At 37.7% G+C, this 23,849-nt stretch overlaps 1 protein-coding gene across 3 annotated transcripts in view; it reads right to left on the bottom strand.

Annotated features, from left to right (window-relative positions):
- The window catches only part of HIBADH (3-hydroxyisobutyrate dehydrogenase), a 215,522-nt gene that overhangs the window by 102,797 nt on the left and 88,876 nt on the right, over positions 1-23,849 (bottom strand). For 2 of the 3 annotated variants that reach the window (XM_074379645.1, XM_003935158.3), the window contains 3 exons: positions 21,651-21,811; positions 6,594-6,703; positions 2,927-3,048 (listed from right to left, as the gene is read on the bottom strand). In XM_074379645.1, the coding sequence (XP_074235746.1) occupies positions 2,927-3,048; positions 6,594-6,703; positions 21,651-21,755 (337 nt within the window). In that variant the 5' untranslated portion in view covers positions 21,756-21,811. Of the gene's footprint in view, positions 1-2,926; positions 3,049-6,593; positions 6,704-21,650; positions 21,812-22,695; positions 22,836-23,849 lie in introns of all 3 variants that reach the window. The other variant, XM_010345701.3, reaches the window with a different exon arrangement.

Genomic DNA, 23,849 nt, shown 5'->3' on the forward strand with positions numbered 1-23,849 from the left:
GTATGTATTAGTCCAATGTATACTTATACTTTATACCTCACAAGTATTTTATAAATATCTTATACATATATTCAATATTAAATTTTTTTAAATCGAGGGAAAAAAACTTACTCTATAAACTTAAAAAGCTTAAACTCAAGAGGAAGAAAATCATAGGCTATAAATACAGCGTGATGTGGGCTCTGACAAAAACGTGCAGTTTGAGGCCAGGCATGGTGGCTCACACCTGTATTCCCAGCACTTTGGGAGGCCAAGGCAGGCAGGTCACCTAAGGTCAGGAGTTCAAGACCAGCCTGGCCAACATGGCAAAACCCTGTCTCAACTACAAAATTCAAAACTTAGCCAGGTGTGGAGGCAGGCGCCTGTAATCCCAGCTACTCGGGAGGCCGAGGCAGGGAGAACTGCTTGAACTCAGGAGGTACAGGTTGCAGTGAGCCAAGATTATGCCGCTACACTCCAGCCCAGGCAACAGAACAAGACTCCATCTCAAAAAACAGATACACAGTTTGACAGCTTCAAAAAGAAGCACCAACCTCATTTTACATGACGTGATTATTACGCAGTGCATGCCAGTATCAAAACATTTCATCTACCCCATAAGTATATATATTATATAAATATAAATAAGTATATATATAAAAATATAAATATATATATATAAATATATATAAATATATATATACTTATGGGGTAGATGAAATGTTTTGATATATATATATACCTGTTATATACTTACAAAAATTAAAAATTAAAACAAACAAACAAAAACAAAAAGAAACACCAAATAGGTTGAGGTATGCCAAAGTGCTTTATAAACTACTATCTATACCACAGAGTGATAACTACATCAATATTAAAATGGTTCTTCACATTGGTTTCAGGGTGATAAATATAACAGTTTAAGCATTACTTAGGTTCGATTTTTAAAAGAAGTCACATAGCACTTAAATACAATGGTATTATTTCTAATAAGGATAATGTATGCAGGAGCCATCACACAGTGGATCTACTAAGTATCAAAATGAAACCAGAGGAAATTTTTCAAATTGTTACTCCATAGGTTAGAAAACTCATTAAGTAATAATTCTTACTTTACTCCCCAGAATAATACTTAGCAGGAAGCAGGGGAAAACACTTGACTGAAGAAACCAATTGCTTCTCAAAAATCAATATTTCAAATTCATCTGAGTTTCTTTTTTAACTGCTCTTTAAAATACTAACCACATAATAATAAAAGTATAGTTATGTTCCCATTTACAGTTTTAGAATACTATTCTATCTGTATGTATCTATATATAAATCCATGATGCATTTTTAAAAGTCTGGAAAAGGAAATAGATGAAGACTTGAGAGAAAGGGATGGGGAGAAATTCTTCAGTTTTGTTCAAATGATCTCAAAAATTCCATGTTTCAAGATTGATGAGCAACAGGGCTTCTATAAAACTGTGGGCCCATTTTGAGTATCTAAGCCATGCTTTCCCCCCAGCCCTTTAGAAACCACCCTCAAGGAGTTGATGGAGAACTACAAGCCAGTCTTTAGGCAGAATTATAGTCAGGCACTGACCAGGGTGCACTGGGGTACTTCAACCCACTTCCCTGTAGCTGCTAACTAACCAAGAGTCATGTGGAATGCTGACCACGTGCTCCCCTATTGTTCCTATAGACAGAATCTCTGACACTGGACCTTTTTACCCTAGAACTGCTTATGGTGTTTTTCAGATCCTGAATTCCAGCAGAATGGCTGAAGCCAACCAGTCTAAAGACCTCAACCAAGGAACCAACTCTGCACAGGACTGCCATTTCTTCATCTCCCTGTCCCAGGACTTCGCCCCTTGCTTCTTGATCAATCAGCAATCCCCACCTTTTAGCCCATCACCTACTTGTTCAGACCCTTTAAAAGCTCCATCCCCAAGCCCTTCAGGGAGGCAAATTTGAAGGTTCCTCTGTCTCCTCATTTGACTGACCTACAATTATTAAACTCTCTCTCTACTGCAAATCCCATTGTGTCTGCATACTGGTCTGCCACCATGCAACAAACAATCAAACCTAATGGACTTAAAACACTTTCATTTAACTTTAGTTAAAATACAGTAATTTTTAAACCAGTGTATTTAAGTGGAGAAGTGGAACAGTTTGTAACAAACCATGTTATAAATAGAAACATAGTAACAATAAGACCAGTATAAATAAGCTGCTATGATACAATAGTTAACCTCATAACGATCATGTGTCAACCAACAAATTATCACAAATCATCCCTGCACAAAGCTTTTAATCTACTATATAGTGCAGACTCAAGGGTATTCAATTATATTAGCATTTTTATGCCCTAAAACGACAAACCAAAGTTTAAAAATTGCTTGATAAGAACAAAAGAATAATTTCAAAGTGATCTCAGATTGTATTTTAAAAATCAAATTGATATTTTTTATTATCAGATTATAATTTCAGGTTGTACTCTTGAAGCTAAAGAAAATCAATGGCAAGATCATTTGTACCATATCAATTTTCAAATTCAACTCTAGAACCACTCTAAGAAAGATCTATTCAGTTTATTGATTCCATCCAATAAACATCGCACTAATACCAACCTTAAAACTGCTTATTAGTATTTTTGTAGGTATTTTTGATCAATGAGTTCCAAAAATGTTTTTCTAAAAACGGATGTATTCCTATCCACAGTAAATGGACCAAAAATTCACTACACTTCAAAGTTGTGACATCGTTTTATCTGAGTTTAAGACTAACAATGTTATTTAGACTTAAGAGTACTAAATAAAATGTCAGTTTGTTTTTATTTTTAATGAGTGAGAATCCTGTAACAGGTCTAAAAATAACTACCACAAATCCATATGTTACCAGAAAACTGTAACTGCTGCTTTTGACAAAAAGAAATAGGTTTGCACAAATTTTAGCTACCACTTACCACCAGAAACCGGGGCATCCATGAAAACTGCTCCCATTTTCTCAACTTCTTTGGCCAATTCTTTTGAAACTGCAGGATCAATAGTGCTGGAATCTATTAACAATGAGCCTTTCTTCACTTTTCTAAATAAATAAATAAATAAAAATATTTCTCGTTTACAACTCTGAGTAAAAATTTCATGCAACTATCTACAGAATTAGAAACTGCTAAAAAGCTGCCATATGTCAAGCAGGTTTTTAGTTTAGTATTAAAAGCATTATTAATTAGAACAGGTTTTAAAATCTCATGTTCTTTTTTAGATCAACTATAGCTCAAAAGTAAACCCAAACTTCTTCCAAAAATCCAAAAAAAACTCATATACTACATGGTATAAATTCTGATTTCAGACGAAATACACACTAACCATAATAATAAACATGAGGCTACGATGTAAGCAATTTAAAACACCTTTTAACTTTAAAAGGGTATTTGATAGGACTTAAATTTTTGTTTGTAAAATAGTTGAGTCATTAAAAAGTAATTTATTTGTCTTTAACAAGCCAATTTCATATATCCATGTTATTTCCACTCTGTAGAATAAAGATAAGCAATTGAAATCTAGCCATTTGTGTCAGGATGGCATATTCTTCTATAATTATAACTTTCTAATGACAAAATATCAAACAGGTAGAAAGGGAAATATATGAAAGAATCTGAAAACCTCACAGTCTTTTTGGCTTTTTAGAGTAACTTATGTATAAACACTATAAGGGGAAAAGAGACTTCATATATCATATTTTGCATCAATATTTAAATGGTATTCTTACAGAAAAAATTTTCATTTTACTCTTAGTACAAAACATATACCTACATAATTTCCTTGTTATCTGTAAGGCCGTGTCTATCTTCACTGGCTAAGAAATTCTAACCTAAATTATAATTTCTTTTTTTTTTGAGACGGAGTTTCACTCGTTACCCAGGCTGGAGTGTAATGGTGCAATCTCGGCTCACCTCAACCTCCGCCTCCTGGGTTCAGGCAATTCTCCTGCCTCAGCCTCCTGAGTAGCTGGGATTACAGGCACGCGCCACCATGCCCAGCTAATGTTTTGTATTTTTAGTAGAGATGGGGTTTCACCATGTTGACCAGGATGGTCTCCATCTCTTGACCTCGTGATCCACCTGCCTCAGCCTCCCAAAGTGCTGGGATTATAGGCGTGAGCCACCGCACCTGGCCAATTATAATTTCTTTAAAGGGCTATGGCTAACCTTTAATTCAAACTTTATGAAGTTCTTTTTTTTTTTAAGACAGGGTCTCGGCCGGGTGCAGTGGCTCACGCCTGTAATCCCAGCACTTTGGGAGGCCGAGGCGGGTGGATCACGAGGTCGAGAGATCGAGACCATCCTGGTCAACATGGTGAAACCCCGTCTCTACTAAAAATACAAAAAATTAGCTGGGCATGGTGGCACGTGCCTGTAATCCCAACTACTCAGGAGGCTGAGGCAGGAGAATTGCCTGAACCCAGGAGGCGGAGGTTGCGGTGAGCCGAGATCGCGCCATTGCACTCCAGCCTGGGTAACAAGAGCAAAACTCCGTCTCAAAAAAAAGAAAAAGACAGGGTCTCCCACCTCAGCCTCCCACGTAGCTGGGACCACAGGTGCATGCTACCATACCCATCTAAGTTTTAAATGTTATATAGAGATGAGGCGTCATCATGTTGCCCAGGTTGATCTTGGACTCCTGGGCTCCACCAATCATCCTGCCTTGGTCTCCCAAAGTGGTGGGATTACAGGTGTGAGCTACTGCGCCTGGCCAAACATTCCAAAGTTCTTACCATAAGTATACTAACCCAGAAGACATGGAATCATGATTAGAAAATTAAAACTGAATAAATATAAATACTGAAGAAGACAACAGAAAAATCATTGATAAAAACTACTAAAAAGAAAAATCCATTTTAAAAATAGCACACAAAATGGTTTAAACATAACCAGGCATGGTGGCTCATGCCTATAATCCCAGCACTCTAGGAGGCCAAGGCAGAGGGATCACTTGAGGCCATAAATTGGAGACAAGACTAGGCAACATAGCAAAACCAATTCAAAATAAAAACAAAAATACATACATATAAAAGTCTTTAAACAACAATTACAGACATATGAATTGTTACAATTCAAACTCAATGGTTGGGTATATTTCACAGAAAAGAAATAGCATACTCTAAGAGTATTTAGGTTTCTCTTTAACCTAAAAAAAAATTTGTTTATCAATCTGTGATCTTAATATTTTAAGATCTTAAACCTTTAAACAAATGGAAAATCATCCTAAAAATTATACATGCACTGGGTGTGTGGAAATGCTCCTCACCCAGAAAAAATAAAGAACCACCCGTAAGAAGCAAATTATAGTTCAATGTAAAGCCAAACTTTTTAAAAACACTCCCTGAACAAAACTGTTCTGGTAGCTAGTCACTATATACCTCAACAAACGCTATTAACAAATGCAGAGCTGTATCTCCTCTTCTTAGCAACTTTTCCTTGAGAGGTAAAAGCAGGACCATAAATGAAACAGGCTAGGTAATGAGACAGCTAGGATGCCTCCGGACCACACATACTGTGGCCCTGAGAGCTCCATCCAAAACGAGTGTCTTTTAACCTTCCCTGAAATCTAAACATTTATCTTATCAGTTTTCTGCCTAATATCCAAGTGTCTTTTGCTTCCTTACTTCCAAGTTGGTTAGTTTTCTAACACAATTCCATTTTCAAAAACTTCAAATTTCACATATTACAGTTTCATGAAATTAAACCCTTTTTTTTAGCCCTTCATGTGACTACAGCATCTACAGTTTGCTCTAGCTCTTTGCTGAAGCTGAATTAACAAAATAGGAATAGAAACAGTGAGATGACAAAACTAAGTTAGGAATTCAACCACTGACATCCTAACATAACTGCAAGGGTTTAGCAACAAGCAGCAATTAACCAAAAAGTTTCTAGAGCCAGAGAAGATAGGCACTGGTTAGGAAACTCTGACCTAAGCTGTATTTTACTTAACCGATTTATGCCTTGTGTTCTATTACTGGAACGCCAAGTTTGTGGGAGTTATTTACATCCTACTGCTCAAGGTCATTGACAAAGTCTGATTCTTCCCAAAAATAATTTGCAACCGCTGACATAAAGAGCTACACTAACCTTAATTCCAACCTCCCAAAGTAATTCCAACTTCCCAAAGTTCTTACTACAGATGTACTAACCCATAAGACATACAATAACTTTTTCATATAATAAAATGTTAACAATGGTGTTCTTCCCAGTGTTTGACTATATTTTTCATAAAACACTTTCCCTGAATTTCTATAAGCTGTAAGAAAATTTTATTATTAATAGTTGCATGGTTTAAAATGTAAGCTTTAAATGTCTCTTAAACATATTACCAATGAAAGGGTAAATTTAATACAAGAGTTAAAGGAAAGAAACAGAACCAAAAGAATTTATTCACAATGTCACATACTTGATGTCAGTTAAAAAAATAAGCCTTTTACAAAGAGAAAACCCACTACACTATTCACTTTATAAAAAAAGGAAGCTGTATAGAAAGGCTTAACAGACAAAACTGTAATTTCCTAATAGCTCTAACACATGAAATTCATGAACTATCCTAAGAAGAAAATACCCACAGTTGAGAAATACATACTTTAGAATCCCATTTGCTCCAGAATAAGCTTCTACTGCATTGATACTGGTGGGCAGCATTGTAATAATTCTGTCAGCTTTTTCAGCAACATCTGCTGGGGAAGATACTACCTTTAAAAAAAATGACAAAGGTACATTATTTAAATTAAAATGTAAGCAGTTTCTAGAGCATAAACAGGATCCACTTTTCATGCATGCCTATAATAGTGACAGTGCATACAAACTAATCCTTGTTCCCAAATGACCAAAAAAAAAAAAGCTTACTGCCCCAAATAAAGGCACATCATTATACACAGATGCAGTTTCTGTGAAATCAAATCTATGGTTTATTTTTAAAAGTGTGAAGGGAGTTGAGGCTAAAAGGGCAAAACCCAGCAGTCCTGGGAATAGACATACTTCTCATGGGTTCTTCCTAGTTGGATTCCTATACAGCCTACTCTTTGGTACACATTTTGACTAAGAAAAATATTTTAGTACAACAAACCTAGTAACTCAAATGTAAAATTCATTAGTGATTTGGTGGGCAGCAAAATCCCCTAACAAAATCTCAAATCCCAATCCCTACCATCCTCCAGTCTCTATTTTCAAGCAAAAAAAGAAAAAATATAAGTCTGTTTCAGAAAAGAAAAGGTCAGGACAAGGACATAAACACTACAAAGACTGTGAATACCACCAGGAAGGTTAACGGCATGAGCTACCGGAACTTGTAAGGAAATTAAATATAGAACAAAGACACAGGAATAGGTATCAGGGCTCTCTCAACCCTCATTTCTGATTTAATAATGACCATGAACATACTGCAAAATAAAGTTACACTGTCTATCCTGTTTGTGTAGGTGCATGCATGAGTAGATGTACTGTTACTCACATCCCCCACCCATTGCTCTCTCCCACATATTCACCTTGATAAACCTGGCCAGCCAAGTGGCAACCAAAGAGGTCAGAGGAGACCAGGAGTTCCCTCCTTTGACTCAAACTCTCCTTTAATAGAAAGAATCAGCTGGGTGCAGTGACTCATGCCTGTAACCCCAGCACTTTGGGAGGCTGGAGCAGGAGGACTGCCTGAATCCAGGAGTTCAAGACCATCCTGGGTAACACAGCAAGACCCCACCTCTACAGAAAAAAATAGAAAAATCAGCTGGGTGTAGTGGTGTGCACCAGTAGTCCCAGGAACTTGGGAGGCTGAGATGGGAGGATAACTTAAGCCCAGGTGTTGGAGGTTACAGTGAGCTATTATCACGCCACTATACTTCAGCCTGCCTAGGCAACAGAGTGAGACCTGTCTCCGGAAAAAAAAAAAGAAAAAAAGGGAAAGAAATCCAGCATCTCAACTGTCACAGTATCTTCCTTAAAAGCCTTTTTTCTCTTTATTAAAAAAAAAAAAGACTATCAGGCAGATTATTGAGCATTTCTCTCCAGAATGACTTACATATGTAAAAACTAACATATTCCTACATATATTATGCATGTAGAAACATATTTTCTACTAAAAAATGTGAAGTGACATGTAAGCGTCTTATGAATAGGAATGCCTCTGTTTTTCAAGTGGTAGAAGTTTACACACATTTTCTTTTTATCTTTAATGTGCATTTGATGAAAATGAAATAGAAAGCCAAATACAGAGTGTAATCTAAATATTAAGAGCTAGAAGTAATTACATTTCAATTTTCCCCAAGAGACTATCAGCTTTAAATCAAATTCAGGATAAATACAGCTTTAATGAAAAGAAGTTTAATAAGTCACCCTTTAAAATTTCAGTTAATCAAGTATCCTGGCATACTGTGTATTAACAAGGCAGCAAATCATATTATAAAACATCTCTGACTCTAAAATAAACAAAAAAGGATATTCTCTTTTCATGTTTCACTCTAAAGACAATGCAGCATTTTAGAATCTACAATGAGATACAGTCGACCTGTGTATTTTGATATATAATCAGAATTTGCTACAAATAATTCTAAAAATTAAAAAATTTTCCATCAAATGACAAATAAGTACTTAAGATGCATGAAAACCTTTCCTATACCTGCATAAATATTGACACTCTAGAAGAGGCAACTATTTCCTGGCAAACAGTTCAGGTTTACTCAAGAAAAATAGAGCTCAGTGAAATGTTAACAAAAAAAAAAAAAAAAAAAAAAAAGTTGGCCGGGCGTGGTGGCTCACGCCTGTAATCCCAGCACTTTGGGAGGCCGAGGTGGGTGGATCACGAGGTCAAGAGATCGAGACCATCCTGGTCAACATGGTGAAACCCCGTCTCTACTAAAAATACAAAAAAGTAGCTGGGCATGGTGGCGCGTGCCTGTAGTCCCAGCTACTCAGGAGGCTGAGGCAGGAGAATTGCCTGAACCCAGGAGGCGGAGGTTGCGGTGAGCTGAGATCACACCATTGCACTTCAGACTGTGTAACAAGAGCGAAACTCCGTCTCAAAAAAAAAAAAAAGAAAAAAGTTATAGTAGTCATACTTCTCTACTCCTGTACTATACCAAAAATATATGTTACTTAGACAGTCCCATTTGTTCATCTCTACTCCAATAAACAGAATGCAAAACAATGGCATGCTTTCCTTCTATTGCAGCTCTATCCTTCTAGATCTTTCAGGGACATCAGTAAGTCCTGAAGTCTAAGAGATAATTTCCGACTTCCTCTTAGGAATTGAGTTCTCGCCTACTGAAAGAAATTAAATTCCATCCACACAACTCCTTTAGAGGGGCCCTGAAGGGGCACCAACAATTAGCTCACAGACCTAAGGGTATTTCACACCTCCAAGTTTCTTGATCCCATGAATTGGCAGTGCCAATTCAGGCACTTGCCAAGTGCACGGGGTGGCCAATCAGCACCCTGCGTCCTTAGCATCTGCTTCTTGAGATGGCTGCAATGCCAGAATACTGTTAACCCCTCAATTATATAGGAAAGTAGTGTCAAAGCTCACGGGCCCAGAAAAAAACACACAATGGAAGTGATAGCTGGAATGTCACCACCGTACTGGTCACAACTGCTATATATCTAATAACTACACACACACACACACACACACACACACACACACACACACATATATATCTGGTACATCATACCAGTCTCTAATTTGTACTACAAAGGCATGTTTATTAGACAGATAAGCAGACATTCAAGTAATCTTGCCATCCATGTGATGACTTCAAGACCCTGAAATAACTAACTGACAAAATCTGGCCATGACTCAAAAGCTGGGAGAAAAAAAAAAATCAACCTTGTTGCCAGTATGACACCAACTACAAAAGCCTTTAGAAGCCAAACTAATTACAGTCCCTTCAATTACATTTGCTAATTGAATGGATAAGCAAAGACAGCATGGATCAGTGAAAGGAATACTAATTTGGGAAGCCAGAGACCCAGGCTTAGTTGTAGCTCAGCCAGTAAGTCATGAGTGATTTTGTGTAAACCACGTAATGTCTCTAGCTTCAGTTGCCAAATCTATAAAATAAGAATAGTGATTTTGGTTATCTTTCAGGGTTCCTATCTCCAAAGTAAAAAGGAAACTTAGGCAGAACTATTTTTCATATTTAATAATCTAAGTTCTAAGAAGGTATAGTTCCCATGAAAAAGAGCTGAGGGGAATGGAAGTACATGCAATCATTCAGCACAAATGCATAGCACTAGCAGGACTTTCACTGTGCAGGTTTTCAACACCTCCACAACTGTGGATGGTCATTGGTCTGGCTGACTCTGGGACATGGCTCTGCTCTGATTGTCAAGGCTGCCCCAGACAGATCTCCTGCTGATTCCAACTGCCTCATACTTATACTATTATGAATTAAGACAATTCTACTTTTCTATTATCTCAATTTTGACTACAGGAAATTGGTTTCTGTGTATACCACAATATAGTCTTTAAGAATTCTTGCAGTCAATTTTTCTGAATTTAACTTTAATTTATCTGCATGCCAGTATGCATCAATGGTGGGTACATAATATAAAAAAACAGATGACTGAATAAATTTAAAATCTGCTTAAATTAAAAATCTGTTTAATAAAAACAAAAATCTGCTTTCCTGGATGAGGAGGGGGTGAAGAGCCAAGAGTAATCTGAAGGGACTACATCCCCTTTTTACATATCCATTGGAAGAAGACAACTGCTACCTAGTTGCTTTATATGAAAAGAAAAATCTTGCTGCTTCTTACAGATAAAAACAGTCACATAAGTTCAGCATTGCTTCCAAGTAACCCAGATGGGCAGCAGAAATTTAGAAAGAAACAAAATGACCATGACCTTGTTAAACTTGTCACTCCTGTGTTTTTTAATCTTTTAAAGTAGAAAATCAAAAATTACTTCAAAATTACACTACACTTGAAAAACTGAAAAAACCACTTTGTGCCTACATCTTGAAACATTTGGTCAACAATGATGAAGCCCACTCAGCAAGAGGCTTTTAAAGCTCTCATTTAACAAGACCTGAGTGGATGCCAGATTAGATCCCAAGAGATTTACTTAAGCAAACATGTTCAGCCTTACAACCCAGTAACAACAAAATGGTTTCCAAGATTTTAAAGAGAAAACAAAAGAAAAGAGAATCTAATTAAGCCTAGTTCAATCAGAAAACTCACCCAGAAATGGTGCATACATCCCAGACTTTTGGCATAGATCAGCAGCATTGCCAAGGAAAATCTTATACAATCAAAATGAAGCATAAGTCTCATGCCCTTGATGCTAAGGCTTACGTTAAAAAGAAAAACCAGTATCTTCTGCAAAATAAATGTGGGACAGGAGGGGCAGTGCAGAATAGATTTTTTTTTTTTTTTTTTTTGAGACGGAGTTTCACTCTTGTTACCCAGGCTGCAGTGCAATGGCGCAATCTCGGCTCACCGCAACCTCTGCCTCCTGGGTTCAGGCAATTCTTCTGCCTCAGTCTCCTGAGTAGCTGGGATTACAGGCACGCGCCACCATGCCCAGCTAATTTTTTGTATTTTTAGTAGAGACGGGGTTTCACCATGTTGACCAGGATGGTCTCGATCTTTTGACCTCGTGATCCACCCACCTCGGCCTCCCAAAGTGCTGGGATTACAGGCTTGAGCCACCGCGCCCGGCCTCAGAATAGATTCTTAAACAGGAATGCTATCAAATCACTTTATCTCCTAGTTTGGTTTTAATTTGTATCTTCACTCTTTCATTTAGAAATATGTCTACATGTCACTTCTTGGCCTTCTGGCTATAATCAAGAATGAAAATATAAATGTGACTCTCTTTCAACATATTCTGGACTCAATGATTCAGCCGAGACAGTGGTACGTTTGGGGTGTGTTAGAGAAGATTTTGGAGAAATGTGGTATGGATACAATAACACAGCAGCAGCAATAGCAGTAGCAGCAGCAGCAGTGGTACTTTCTATGTGCCAGGTTCTTTTGGACTAAGAGAAAGTTACCCTTATTATCCCCATTTTATATAAGAATAAGAAATGTAAGCAGAGAAAGGTTAAGTAATCTGAAATCGTACAGCTAGCAAATGGTGGAGCTGAGATTTGAGCCCAGACAGTTTGGTTCTAGGGTTTATGTTTTTAAAACAATGCATTCACAATTTCCTGATTCAAAATTTCTACAATATGAAGATCTGGTTATTATTATCAGTTATGTTTTTGAAAAAGACACTAAAAGCTGAAATGATGCATCTGTTTCCAACAGAAACACAAATATAATAAAGGGATAAGCTATGACAAACCCACAACCAACATCATACTGACGGGCAAAAGCTAGAAGCATTCCCCTTGAAAACCGGAACCAGACAAGGATGCCCTCTCTCACCACTCCTATGCAACACAGTACTTAAGTCCTAGCCAGAGCAATCAGGCAAGAAACAAAAAGCACTCAAATACGAAGAGAGGAAGTCAACCAATCCCTGTTTGCAGACATGACCCTGTACCTAGAAAACCCCACAGTCTCAGCCCAAATGCTCCTTAAGCTGATAAACAACTTCAGCAAAATCTCAGGACACAAAATCAATGTGCAAAAATAACTATCATTCCTATACACCAACAACAATCAAGCTGAGAGCCAAATCAAGAACACAATCCCATTCACAATAGCCACAAAAAGAATAAAATTCCTAGGAACACAGCTAACTAGAGAGGTGAAATATCTCTATAACAAGAATTACAAAACACTGCTAAAGAAATCAGAGATGACACAAACGAATGGAAAAACATTCCATGCTCATGGATAGGAATAATCAATACTGTTAAAATGGCCATGTTGCCCAAAGCAATTTATAGATTCAATGCTATTTCTATCAAATGACATTCTTCACAGAATTAGAAAATAACTTTTAAAATTTATATGGAAACAAAAAAGGAGCTCACATAGCCAAGGCAATCCTAAGAAAAAAACAAAGCTGGAGGCATCCTGTTACTTGATTTCAAACTCAAACTTTTGTGCAGGGCTACAGTAACCAAAATAGCATGGTACTGGTATAAAACAGACACACAGACCAATGGAACAAAATAGAATCCAGAAACAATGCTGCACACCTACACCCATCTCCCATCTGATCTTTGGCAAAGTCAACGAAAACAAGCAATAAGGAAAGGACTCCCTATTCAATAAACGCTGCTGGAAAAACTGGCTAGCCATATGCAGAAAACTGAAACTGGACCTTTTCTTATACCATAGTCAAAATTCAACTCAAGATAAATTAAAGACATAAATGTAAAACCTAAAGCTATAAAAACCCTGGAAGATAACCTAGGAAATATAATTTCTAGACAATGTACCTGGCAAAGATAGCAATTGTGACAAAGAAATTGACAAATGGGACCTAATTAAACTAAAGAGCTTCTTCACAGTAAAAGAAACTACCAACAAAAAGTAAACCAACAACCTACAGAATGGGAGAAAATGTTTGCAAACTATGCATCCCACGAAGGTCTACTATCCAGAATCTATAAGGAACTTAAATCAACAAGCAAAAACCAAACAAACATATTAAAGAGTAGGCAAAGGCCATGAATAGACACTTTTCAAAAAAAGACATACACACAGTCAACAAGCATATGGAAAAAAATGCTGAACATCACTAATCATTAGTGAAAGGCAAATCAAAACCACAATAAGATACGATCTCACACCAGTCAGAATGGCTGCTACTAAAAAGTAAAAAGAATAACAGATGCTGGCAAGACTGCATAGAAAAGGTAACATTTATACACTGCTGGTGGCAATGTAAATTAGTAGAGTTATTGTGGAAGCAGTGTGGCTATTTCTCAAAGAACTCAAAGCAGAATTGTCATTCAACCCAGCAATCCCATTATTGGGTACATACCCAAAGGAATAAATAGTTCACCATAAAGACACATGCACCTGTATGTTCATCACAGCACTATTCACTATAGCAAAGACATAGAATCAACCTAAATACCCATCAACAGTAGACTGAATAAAGAAAATGTGGTATATATACACCATGAAACACTATGCAGCCATAAAAAAGAATGAGATCATATCCTCTGCAGCAACATGGACAGGGCTGGAGACCATTATCCTAAGCAAACTAATCCAGGGAGAGAAAATCAAATATCTCATGTTCTCACTTATAAGTGGGAGCTAAACACTGAGTACACATGGACACAAAGAAAGAAACAACAGACACTGGGAACTACCGGAGGGAGGGAGGGAGGAGGGTGAAGATCAAAAAACTACCCACCAGCTACTATGCTTATTAAATGGATGGCAAAATAATCTGTACACCAAACTCCTGTGACACGCAATTTACCCTGCATATCTACCCCTGAATCTAAAAGTTAAAAAACGTCATCAACTGCAAGCTTCCTGTGGGCCTTGGAGGCTGCCCTACAAACACACTCATTTTCTGAGTCCATCACTCTGCCCAACTTATTTTAATAAACTCTTATATAATAATAATAAAACTTCCCTTTGATTGTCTCTTTTTTAAATTTAAAAAAAAAAGGGGATAAGGAAATAGAAATGTCCACATATTTTATGCAAATGGTCACAAATAACAAGTTCAACCAATTATGAATGCCATTTCAGAATACGTTAACACTTAAAGGCATAAGCAAGCTATTAAATACTCATTTAAAACATATTAAACATGTCAAAGTTTTTATTTCCCTAACAATCCACGTACAGTCAAGCAAAGGAGATAGGTTCTGAGAAATGCATTGTGAGAAAAGAAAAATAACCTGGAGCAGTCTGAGCTATGTGAGACTTGCAAAATTTATCAGGCCCAGAGAGACATAAGCACGAGACGTTGGTCACCACCACCCTCCATGCCCAGCGGCAATTGTTTAAAGGCATTTTTATTCCTGACTAGCTGCCTCATTTATTATTGTCATGTTCCTGGAATTTGGAATACAAAGAATACTGTACAGCCAACTCTTAAGGGTCATTTCATTTCTAATACGGAATTACAGAAGATTGCATATAATCTTTACTCACCCAAGAAAGAAATTATCTTTGTAATCATGAAAGTCATGAAGACAAGGTCTCCAAGATTCCTGCATAGAAATTTTAGGGTTTCGGCCGGGCGCGGTGGCTCAAGCTTGTAATCCCAGCACTTTGGGAGGCCGAGGCGGGTGGATCACAAGGTCGAGAGATCGAGACCATCCTGGTCAACTTGGTGAAACCCCGTCTCTACTAAAAATACAAAAAATTAGCTGGGCATGGTGGCGTGTGCCTGTAATCCCAGCTACTCAGGAGGCTGAGGCAGGAGAATTGCCTGAACCCAGGAGGCGGAGGTTGCGGTGAGCCGAGATCGCGCCATTGCACTCCAGCCTGGGTAACAAGAGCGAAACTCCGTCTCAAAAAAAAAAAAAAAAAGACATTTTAGGGTTTCAAGACACAGACTCAGTTACTGGGTTTTCTTTTTCTTCTTCCTTGCAATATGTCACTGGTGTGAAGAAGGAAAGGTAGGTTTTGGGTCAGTGCTCCTCTCAGATTAGTGAACAGCAAAGGCTTGCCTTAGCTCCTTGTGTACAGTTGCCACCCTCCCCCAACACACAGTGGGGAAATTTCTGTGTGTTGTTTACTTGAGGCAGGAAGCCTGGAAGACAAAATCTTCTTGTCTCTCTTCTCCACATCTCTTATTCTCTTAAGCATCCTGACTCTAAGAGGTCCTCTGAGTATTGCTTTTAAAAGCAGTGGAAGATAGGGCAATGTGAAATTTAGATGAATGAAGTGAGAAGGGTAAAGGGTAAAAAAGCTTTGGTCCTGAGGGCAACAGAAAATTAAAGCATTTGTTGATAAATGATTTATGTTGGCAGCTTAGAGAATGTTTTGAACAGTGGTAATGTCATCGGAACAAGTGTAATTTACTAAGATCACTGCTTTAAAAAGTAATATTAAGGCCGGGCGCGGTGGCTCAAGCCTGTAATCCCAGCACTTTGGGAGGCCGAGGCGGGTGGATCACGAGGTCAAGAGATCGAGACCATCCTGGTCAACATGGTGAAACCCCGTCTCTACTAAAAATACAAAAAAAATTAGCTGGGCATGGTGGTGCGTGCCTGTAATCCCAGCTACTCAGGAGGCTGAGGCAGGAGAATTGCCTGAACCCAGGAGGTGGAGGTTGCGGTGAGCTGAGATCGCGCCATTGCACTGCAGCCTGGGTAACAAGAGCGAAACTCCGTCTCAAAAAAAAAAAAAAAAAAAAGTATTATTAATTTGCATATGTTCTGATACATTAAATGTCAACATTATTATTTCATAGCTATGTTTAGTTTTTTAAAATGTTGGATTTTAAAAAATGAATTTCATTCTACTATAAGGTTAAGACACGACTTGGGATGAGATGTAAAAGTACGTGCGAAACCTTGAAACTTTTTGCCACAATAGTACCCTGAAGGGTTTAAAGGTTACAAAATTCAGGGTATATTTGAGTTGACACATACATTTTTATGGACAGGTGACCATTTCCTCCCCCTATGTTACTGTATCAAGTCAAGCTGATGAAGTGAGAGCTGAAGAAAACAAGTTTCTATTAAAACTGTAATCTGACTATAATTGAGTGCTAAGGCAATTTTTGAGGAGGAAAAAGTGTCTATGGAGTTAGAATTAAGTAATGATTATCTATTACGTGAGCTGTTTAGTGGCCCACCTCCCCAACCCCCAAAGATGTCCTATAAAACTGTTAGGAGAAAACACAGAGGTAAATCTTCATGACTTTGGATCTGGCAAGCATGAGCAACTGAATTACAAATAGGTACATTGGACTTTATCAAAATTAAAAACTTGTGCTCCAAAGAACACCATCAAGAAAGTGAAAAACAATTCACAGAATGAGATAAAATATTTGCAAATCATATCTCTGATAAGGAATTTGTATTTAGAATATATGAAGAAGTCTCACAATGCAAACATAAGACAAGTAACTCAATTAAATGGGCAAAGGATCTGAATAGACATTTCTCCCACCAGGAAGATATATGAACTGCCAGTAAACACATGAAAAGATGCTCAATATCATTAGGCATCACAGAAATGGAATCAGAATGGCCAGGCAAGGTGGCTCATGCTGTAACTCCAACACGTTGGGAGGCTGACGCAGGTGGATCACTTGATGTCAGGAGTTCAAGACCAGCCTGGCCAACATGGTGAAACCCCATCTTTTGGGCTCAAATAAAACCACCTTTTGGGCTCGAATAAACTCTATACCTAATCACAGTTTCTGAACTGTTATTTAAGGTTGACAGGCGATTTCGCGTTGTACGAACATCAGAGAGAGCACTTACAGACTTTCATGGTATAGCCTATTGCTTCTAGGCTATAAACCTGTATGGCAATGTTACTGTACTGAATATTGCATGCAACTGTAACACAGTGTAAAATCTACATGATAGGTTAAGATAGGTGTACTTAACCTATCTTAACCTATCATGTAATCAAAACCATGCAACACACCCTACTAGAATGCAGATTAAAAAGTCAGATACAAAAGGTACAGTAAAAATACTCTATTATAATCCTATGAGACCACCTTTATGTATACAGTCCATGACCAAAATGTCCTTATGAGGTGCATGACTATAGTTTTACTACTAGTTAAAGCTTGAAGAAAAGCCTCCAGGGTCATAATATTCTAAAACACTTCTTCACCTGGAACTGCAGGTGGCCATCTTGCACCTTGAAGAGAGAGAGGAACCTGATGGAGAAAAGCAGACCCAAGAGGCAAAAAGAAAAGAATCTAGCAATATCTGTTATCACTAAATTCAGCTCTGCCAGAGGCCAGACCACTCCCCAACTCTTCAAATACATGAAACAATAAATTCTCAGTTTTTGCTTTCAAAAAAAGAAAAGCACTTCTTCAAAACAACATCCAATTTTCCTCCCTGCAAATCTCTCACTGAAAGTACAGTTGACTTTAGAAATCAACTAGCCAGCATTTCTGCAATCTTGGCAGGGGTTGGGGAATGGGCTTCTTTGCAGTATTAGTTGGTCTTGCCACCTAAGACATACCCAACACCTTGTCACATCAAACTCAACTTGTTTTATTCTCCAACAGCATTAGGTAAACTACTACACATATGGTAGGCACTCAAGCTGTATCTTGACCTAGGATAAAAGTCTTTAGGAAAGACTGAAGCTCTACTTTTTGCGGAAATTGCTCCTTTGTCCTCATTCTTAATCTGCATAAATCCTACTTACTTTTTGCTGTCTGCCTAAGTGTCTGGTCTTTAGAGAGAATGCCCCTACCCACCCTCTCACCTAATGTAACACATATTTTATTAAAAACTAATGTGACCTTTTACTTTTTCTTTAGACTTATCACAGTTTGGAATCACATATTTGTATGATTTGATAATTCATAGGTATAAAACCACACAACAGAGGGGGCAAGCAAGACAAATGATCAGTGGCCTGACGATTAAGGCACTTTATTTTCCAACAATCTAGTTTATAGATAGGTTAACAGGTAGCTACATTTCAGAATCATCAACAGAGATCACACACACACACACACACACACACACGTCTTTCACATTAATTTCACCAATTAGTGACTATACATCAAGTAATTAAAAAAACCAAAACTCCAAAGTCAAAGACAAACACACTGGCTCTTACTCTTCATTCACTGTACAGTAGTAACCTCTCCTCTGAGAGGTATACATTCCAAGACTCCCAGCAGATGCCTGAAACCATAGACAGTACCAAATCCTTTTTTTTAGACAAGGTCTCACTCTGTCACCCAGGCTGGAGTGTACAGCTCACTGTAGCCTCAACCTCCTGGGCACAAGCAATCCTCCTACCTCAGCCTCCTAAGTAGCTGGGACTACAAGCACACACAACCATACCCAGCTATTTTTTTTTTTTTCTGAGACAAAGAGTCTCCCTCTGTTGTCCAGGCTGGAGTAGAGTGGTATAATCTTGGCTCATTGCAAACTCTGCCTCCCAGGCTCAAGCGAGTCTTATGTCTCAGCCTCCCAAGTAGCTGAAACCACAGTCACTCGCCATCATGCCTGGCTAATTTTTGTATTTTTAGTAGAGATGGAGTTTCACCATGTTGGCCAGGCTGGTCTTGAACTCCTAGCCTCAAGTGATCTGCCTGCCTCGGCCTCCCAAAATGCTGGGATTACAGGCATGAGACACAGCACCCAGCCTGTTTTTCTTTATGTATATATTCCTATGATAAAGTTTAATTTCCAAATTAGTCACAGTAAGAAATCGACATCAACAACAATAAAACAGAACAATTACAACAATCTTTGAGCATCACTACTCTTGGACTTTGGACCCTTAAGAAATAAAATAAGGATTACTTGAAAATAAGCACTGTGATATCACAACAGCCGATATGATCACTGAGGCAGCTAGTAAGTGACTAATGGGCAGGGAGTGTCTACAACATGGAGACACTGGACACAGGGATGATTCACATCCAGGTTGGACAGAACAGGACAGCACAAGATTTCATTATGCTACTCAGGGCATGCAATTTAAAACTTATAAATTGTTTATTTCCTGATTTTCTACTTCATAGTTTCAGACTATATTTGACCATAGGTAACTGAAACTGTAGAAAGTGAAACTGCAGGTAATGACAACCACTGTATAACCTTAGGGATATTATTTAGCTTCTCTAAGCATTGGTTTCTTGATTAACACTTCTGTTGCAAACATAAAATGAGATAATATATACAAAATATTTAGCAAAAGACCTGACACATAGTAGATGCTCACTAAATACTGTATTAGATTCTTTACTCTCCCTTTCAAAATATAAATATCTCCTTCATGCAAGGATAAATCTTATACTTAAGGTAGCCTTCTTTCATACCTAGCTAAAATTAGCAACACTAAAGAAGAAAGAATCTTATTGGGAAACAGAGGTAAGCCTGGTAACTTCAGAGTATGAGGTAATTCAGGCAGAGCATCAGAAAGCTCTAGAATTCTGGGAAAAAGCAGATGAGAGATTCACAAAGCAATGATGTTACAGTTGTTTTCACAGACGAGGAAGTGCTACAGGCATAGAGGGACCTGTGTCAGTAACAATTTAAAAGGTCACAAACTTCTGCTTTGCCAGTCCAGGGTAACAGACTTCATTCAATTCCTACCCCACTCTTTGTTTAAATTCTGTATTTAATTGAAGATATTTCCTCTGTTTAAAGATCAAGTGCCCTTGTTACTCTTACTGACAGATAAACCACTGCAAAATGACAATATCAAATAAATGTGCTATCCCAAAAAGCAGTAACTATCTCCTCAAAATAACTACTAATTGGTTCATCTCAGACTGAATAACAACTTGAAATGCTTACCATCTCTGAAGATGGTAAAAGGCCACCCCTTCCAGATTACTAAACAACTGATCAAATCTCTCCAACAAGGCTAAGTCCCTACATTAATTAAGCCTGTAAGCCTGCTTTACTGGGAGTATAGCATCAGTATTCAGAAATGAAATAGGCATAAGCAGCCACAACATTACCCTGAAAAGTTCCAAAGTCATACTTCCATTCTCACGAAATACTGCTGCAATTTCCATATGGCATAAAAACCACGGACAGGAAAAAAGATTCAGACATCTAGCTCTGAAAACAGCCTTTCTATAAGTTACTTTCTATTTTGTATCTAGGTATAGCATTTCTCAGAATTTACTTTCAAGTCTATATCTAGAAGTTGACTGTGAAATTTTTTCTCAGTGATTTTTCAGTATTCTCTCTTCTGGGATCACATTCTATCCTGTTACTACTCTACAACTTAACCAAGAAGAATTTCCCTCATATCTCAAAAAAAACCTCTATATTCAGATACTGATACATGGCCTCCTGTAATTTGAGTTATTCATAAAGTTTAACAAATCCAAACAAATCAAGATTTAACCAGAAAATGCTATCATCCAGCATGATAAACTCTAGTACCAAAATTCCTTAAACGTGAATGATAGCCTAAAAACAAAACACTAGAGATCCACTATAACTCAACTCTTCATTATAGGACATAGTTGTTTTTTGGTAGTCTCCTGGTTTACAGCCAATAACTAGTAATTATTCACAAAGTGCTGCCATATGATGCTTATAAAGTGTGTTCACATATTCACTTACTGGAGCTTCACAATCTAATGGCATAGGTTGTCATTATTCTCATTTTAAGGATGAGGAAATAAGCAGAGGTGATGTAACTTGCTCCCAGTAAGACAGCATGTGAACTATCTGAGCTGGAACTCAAACTAGCCTTTATATCTCTAAGCCTACTCTTGTTTTAAAGACAATTATTCTTTTAATAACATAGGAGGTTATTTCCACCAAACTAACTACTTTAACAGCATAATCAGTAAAGTTACTATCTCAGAAACTGACATAGAGCTAAAGCTCTATGTCAAAACTTGTAAAATGTTCCAAGTTATCTGCCAAAGAATAGATATCCCTGAATGTCTGATGAGAACTCTTCTTTACTGCACATCTGGATGTTAGATAAATGTTTACACACACACACACACACACACACACACACACAATTAACAACGAATTAGGTTTACAACTCCATTGGGTATACTTTTAAGAAGCTATCACTTATTTGAATGTATACTCATTTTCAATCCTCAAAATCTAAAACAAATCTAAAGAAAAGGTCTTACCTGCTCACCTGCATCTTGAAACTCTTTGCAGGCATCAGGGAACACATCATAAATAATAAGCGGATAGCCATGTTTCATGAGATTTTTTGCCATTGGATTCCCCATGTTGCCCAGTCCAATGAATCCAACTGGAGTCTTGGAAGCCACTGACCTAGAACACACTGATTTCAATACATTATTTTCAACAGAGGCAAATAACATTTTTTAATGTAAACACTCATTTAATATTGGTAAGTCAATTGTTACGATTTTTTTAAATATAAGAAACTTTTAGGAACCAGGCACAGTGGTGCACACCTATCATCCCAGCTACTTGGGAGGCTGAAGCAGGAGGACTGCTCGAGCCCAGGAATTTAAGAATAGCCTGGGCAACACACTGAGATCTTATCTCAAACATAAATAAAATAACAATACATTTATTTTTTTAAAAAAACCCACTAACGCCGGGCGCGGTGGCTCAAGCCTGTAATCCCAGCACTTTGGGAGGCCGAGGCGGGTGGATCACGAGGTCGAGAGATCGAGACCATCCTGGTCAACATGGTGAAACCCCGTCTCTACTAAAAGTGCAAAAAATTAGCTGGGCATGGTGGCACGTGCCTGTAATCCCAGCTACTCAGGAGGCTGAGGCAGGAGAATTGCCTGAGCCCAGGAGGCGGAGGTTGCGGTGAGCCAAGATCGCGCCATTGCACTCCAGCCTGGGTAACAAGGGCGAAACTCCGTCTCAAAAAAAAAAAAAAAAAAAAAAAACCCACTAACTTTTAAAAGGCTAATTTTAAACTAATGGACCTAACCACATTTAAAGGTATCAACAATGTGCAGGCAGACTAACTTCTAATTATTTAGTTTTCCGTGGCACATTCACAAAATTTTAAGATTTTCCTTGTTTTGTACCTGTATAACATTCATTTACCATTTCTAACAATAAATTCAATAATGTTATCATTTATAAAACACCCAATATGTAATTCACCTACAATGTTAAGTATTCTATATTATCTCCCTTAATAATGTATATAAAAGACAGAAAGTATTTAATAAGACCTACGTCATGGACCAGCTCCAAGAATGGAAAAGCTTTTTAATCTTCCCAATCCCACAGGTACAAGTAATCATCATCATCATCATCATCATCTCAAAAAGATGTTAAACCCAGGAGAATGGAAATCACCAGTTTATAAAGGTGATCTGGGGGAGAAAGGGGAGATACATCCACAGACTTCAAAGGGCAAGCATAACAGTATCAGGACCTTGATCTAACAACTCTGAACTTTCACAAAGAAGAGACTTCCTTACTTTATTTTTATCATGTACTTATTTATTTAAGATGGAGTCTCACTCTGTCATCCAGGCTAGAGGACAGTGATGCAATCTTGGCTCACAGCAACCTCTGTCTATTGTGTTCAAGCAATTTTCATGCCTTAGCCTCCAAAGTAGATGAGATCACAGACACGCACCACCACCCCCAGTTAATTTTTGTACTTTTAGTAGAGACAGGGTTTCACCATGTTGACCAGGCTGCCATTAAAAAAAAAAAAAAGCCTCAAAAACTATACAAGTTTTATTTATTCTTTTCTGTTTTATATAAGACTTTTTAAAATTACACTGTGGGCATATGAATCAAAGTAATGTGTTACAGAGTGGGGAGGCTTTACATTACTATGGAAATAACATGAGATGCAATTTTTCACTTTCTAGATTGAGAACTCTACTCAACAAATATTCACTGCATTAAGTACTATGACAGAGCTCAGAGACAGACACAGCAATGTATGGTCCCTGTCCTTTAAAAGCTCAGAGTCTAGCAAGGGAAAAAAGAGAAATAACTCTCCTTGCCCTTTCATTTCCCAGCATTATTTTTTTTCTTTCAAGAACTCCAGCTTTAAAATTGTGTAGTCCAACAACTAATCACAGTCACCCTTTGAAGTTTCACGTCCTCTCAACTGAATTTAATCTGCTCTTCTCTGAACTTAATCTGAATGGAATGAGATTTGTTAAAAGCAAATTATTTGAAGCCCTAATACTTAAGAACTAGAGGTCTTCTTGGGTTAGAAGCATATTTAATTCCTTTAACATGATGACTGACTCTAACACTTCCATTAAATGTGGGTGTCATTTCTGTGCAACATCATTTTACACGTGCGAAGTTCAATACACTGGTATAATAGAAATTACCTGTCATTCTGGCCCACAAGGGGTTCA

Source organism: Saimiri boliviensis, chromosome 10 (genome assembly GCF_048565385.1).
Source record: "Saimiri boliviensis isolate mSaiBol1 chromosome 10, mSaiBol1.pri, whole genome shotgun sequence".
NCBI lineage: Eukaryota > Metazoa > Chordata > Mammalia > Primates > Cebidae > Saimiri > Saimiri boliviensis.